This window comes from Propithecus coquereli, unplaced genomic scaffold (assembly GCF_000956105.1).
Source record: "Propithecus coquereli isolate 6110/MARCELLA unplaced genomic scaffold, Pcoq_1.0 Scaffold69, whole genome shotgun sequence".
NCBI lineage: Eukaryota > Metazoa > Chordata > Mammalia > Primates > Indriidae > Propithecus > Propithecus coquereli.
This window is the reverse complement of record NW_012152951.1, coordinates 1,065,414-1,068,868: the sequence shown is the minus strand read 5'-3', so window position 1 is coordinate 1,068,868 and position 3,455 is coordinate 1,065,414. Positions and strand designations below refer to the sequence as shown.

General features: G+C 39.3%; 1 protein-coding gene across 5 annotated transcripts in view; it reads left to right on the top strand.

Annotated features, from left to right (window-relative positions):
• Window positions 1-3,455, top strand: part of CACNB2 (calcium channel, voltage-dependent, beta 2 subunit) — a 336,969-nt gene that overhangs the window by 13,016 nt on the left and 320,498 nt on the right. For 2 of the 5 annotated variants that reach the window (XM_012660945.1, XM_012660942.1), the window contains exon 2: window positions 727-819. The exons of the other annotated variants lie outside the window; for them this stretch is intronic. In XM_012660945.1, the coding sequence (XP_012516399.1) occupies window positions 727-819 (93 nt within the window). The remainder of the gene's footprint in view (window positions 1-726; window positions 820-3,455) is intronic. 5 annotated transcript variants of the gene reach the window in all.

The window sequence follows — 3,455 nt, the reverse complement described above, 5'->3', positions numbered from 1 at the left end:
GTGTGCTATATCTTATAACAAATGCTATAAATACATTATTTTATTTCATACCTAAAACAGTCCTATGAGGTATATTTCATTTAATACTTAACCCCATTTTCAAGATGAGAAGACCAATGCTTCAAAACTTCAAGAAATTTTCCAGAGGTTGGTTACAGATTCCAACCTATGTACTAAATTTAACTCTAATGCTCAGTGTTCAGCCATTTTGCACTTATATTTTAGTGTTTAATGTTTACAATAACTGTAGCTGTTCTTAGAATTAAACATAGCTGGATGCATAGTTTGTTCTTAGAGCTCTGAATGTAAACTGTATTAAATAATAGATAAAGCAGGTTCATTTTTGTGGATGTTTATACTTGGCCCAATCCTATTATTGAAACAAATCATCTTACCTTTAATATTCTGTTCTTAAATGCTTATTTTTTAAATGGCTTTGTCTTTAGAAGCCGTTGCTTCTTGATTGCTAACGTATTTACAGACAGCCTACATTGTTTTAGTTTAACTAGTTGTTAAATGCTTTGTCTAGAAACCTCTCTTCCCTATGTATTCACCTATTTCAGATACATTTTTGTGATTCCACCGATATAAAGCTTCTAATGGTGCTCATGTGATGCCAGCTTACTACTTGTTTTAGTCCTTGACATTTTCTACAACTAAGCCTAGATCCCTGAGAAAGGATCTAATAATAATCTAATTTTTCCTTTTTTTTGTTCTTTTTTGTAGTCATATGGAAAAGGAGCTAGAAGGAAAAACAGATTTAAAGGCTCGGATGGAAGCACTTCATCTGACACTACCTCAAATAGTTTCGTTCGGCAGGTAAGGGAGCACTTCAGTTTATGGCTTTGAGAGGTATATTAAAATGAAGGTAGTTTTTTTTTTTTTAAAGGTGGTTTTTCACCGTCATCTTACGCTTTTATATAGTATTACTGTGCTTCTGATTGAAGTGAAAATTGTTTAATGTCATAATTAATATATTTTCATTTTAAGTGAGACTGTGAGTAATAATTACACTCTTCCCTGGAAAATGAGGGAAAGACAAGTGTAGAATTCATTGTAGAGGATTTCTTTATAACTGAAGGAGAGTACTCCAGCAGAAACGATTACGGGTTTAGTGTTTTTTTTTTTTTTGGTGGGGTCAGCGGTGCGGTGGTGCGTCCATATCCCCAGCTCTGGAGTTGAGATACCGATGTTCCTCTAGCTGAGTTTTCTTCTTCCCGCTTCGGCCTTGAGTTGAAAAAGAGAAAATGATTCTTGGTCTTGAAATGGTTGAAGCTACTGAGGTTCAACAGAACAGGCGATCTCTTTGGGACATAATTTAAAAATAATTTAAACTATTTCTGCCTTTGGAGACATGGCCTTCATTTGGGTTAACGTGTGGCGTATTCTTGCTCAACGGTCCGGAACTGTCCCCTAACCAGGCGATGTCAGCCTCCCTAACATGTAAACATGCTTGTGTCTGGTAACACCAAGGATGTCAGTTACCAGAGGAAGAATGTAGACAGCTAGACCTCTGAGGGTTATGTTGTTTGTTGACAATAAAGTCTCATCAGGTGTGGGTGAGCATGTGTCTTCCTCTAACCCCTCTCAATGACGTGGAAAATGGTGATGGTGGGAGGAGAGCTGGAGAGAGCCTGCTTTCCTGGCTGAGGTTGACCTGTGTATGGTCAGTGCTCTCATTGGTAATCTCCTGTCAGTGACAGTGCACTCACTAAAATGATGGTTGTCAACTAGAGAAGCTGCCCCTTTTGGAGGTCACTTCTCTCCATCACCTCTTGGGTCCTTCACCATGGTCCTGGGTTCTGCCTACATCAGTGGTGATTTCTATCTGGTCTGGTTGCTGCCTCCTTACACTGTCCTCATGCAGACAGAGGATGGCCCCTCCCCAGCCATCAGTACCCCCTTGCAACATCTGAGTACGCCAACAATACATCCCAGTAACCTTTAGGCAACTGGAAAAATTGTGGTCCTGGTCTGTGCCCGTTGGGAATTGTGGTCGTAGGAAATGAGGAAAAGAGAGATGATTAAGAAGGGGCAGGGCTTTTTTGCTAAAAATCTTTTACAAAGAAAAAAGAAGCTGAAGCCAAGTGAGGCCCAGCCCCGGAGCAATGTTCTGATGCTGTCAGTAGGAGCTGGGAAGGCTGTCAGAGGAGCTGAAGGTGTGTGTGTTGGCCTGATGTTATCATGGGCAGAGTGCAGGCATGGTGGCCTGGGGAGGAGTGGAGGGCCTTGGGGGACACAGTCTTAGGTGAGTCAGTTAAAGGAAAGTTACCCAAGGCCTTTTCCATTTCGAGCATGCATATTTATTCTGCTTCTGGGACAAGGAGATTGAACTTGGAGAGCTAGAACCCAGAATTCTGAGTTATCAAATTGGTGCCGAACGTTGCCGAACATGAAGCAAAAAAAAAAAAAAAAGCACGTACGTGTGCACACACACACACATACACAACAAGCTTCTTAGTGTGCATAGTAGCTGTAGCAAAGCAACAATGCCAAGCAACTTGTTGAAATTGCACGAAAACAAAAGCTGATATGTTTCATGTGAGCAAGACATAGTGAATAGAAATGAATAGTGTAGAGCTCAGTGTTGCCCATTTAAGCCCAATAAAGACATCCTGTAAAGGCAATTGTTGGACGCCATTTTCCAACTGCTTTTTTGACTATGAATTCCTCTTTCATGGAGTTTTGAGAACTCAGTTCACAAGGTGAGGAGGCATTACCACACTGCATATGAATTAACTGGAATGTGTTTTTCCACTTGATGGCTTTCTTTTCATATTGTGTTCTTAGTAATGTATGTGTGCTTGAAACACATTATAAATGCTAAAGAGAGCTGTTAAACTATTTAATTTAAATTTAGATACATATTGCCAAAACATGCACGAGTTTGTAAGAAGGCAAAAGAAAACTTATCCCAAAGGGTAAATAGAATGGTCCTCCTAGAGTCTCAGTGGGATGAGACGCTTGCTGTGGTGTGGATTTGGGGGTGGTTGTTACCCCAGCAGGTCATCAGAAACCCTGAAGTACCAGCTTGTGTCTATCACAGGAAAAAAAAGTGTCTTTGGCAAGAATTCTGAGTTAAAAATTGTATTTTTTTCCTTTGGTAATTTATTCTGTTAAAACAGCGTTCATATTTTGCTACCATTTGAAAATAAGCGAAAGCTACCATGAGATAGCTAGATATTTGGTAGAAATGGTTTCCTGAGAGTGTTTGTGGAAATGCATGGCAGATAGTTACAAGAGGCATGTTAGATTATTAAATAATTTGAAAGAACACCTTTTCCCTGTGTTCTTTTTACGGTAAGTAGATGTTCTGTTAAACAAGTGACTTATCTCAATATATTTTACTTACCTGTCTGTGGCTAGGAAACATATATAATTGGTCAAAAGGTATTTGGTTAATATAACTGGGCTCTATTTAGGAATATCTCACAATTAGATTTTACTGATGCCCT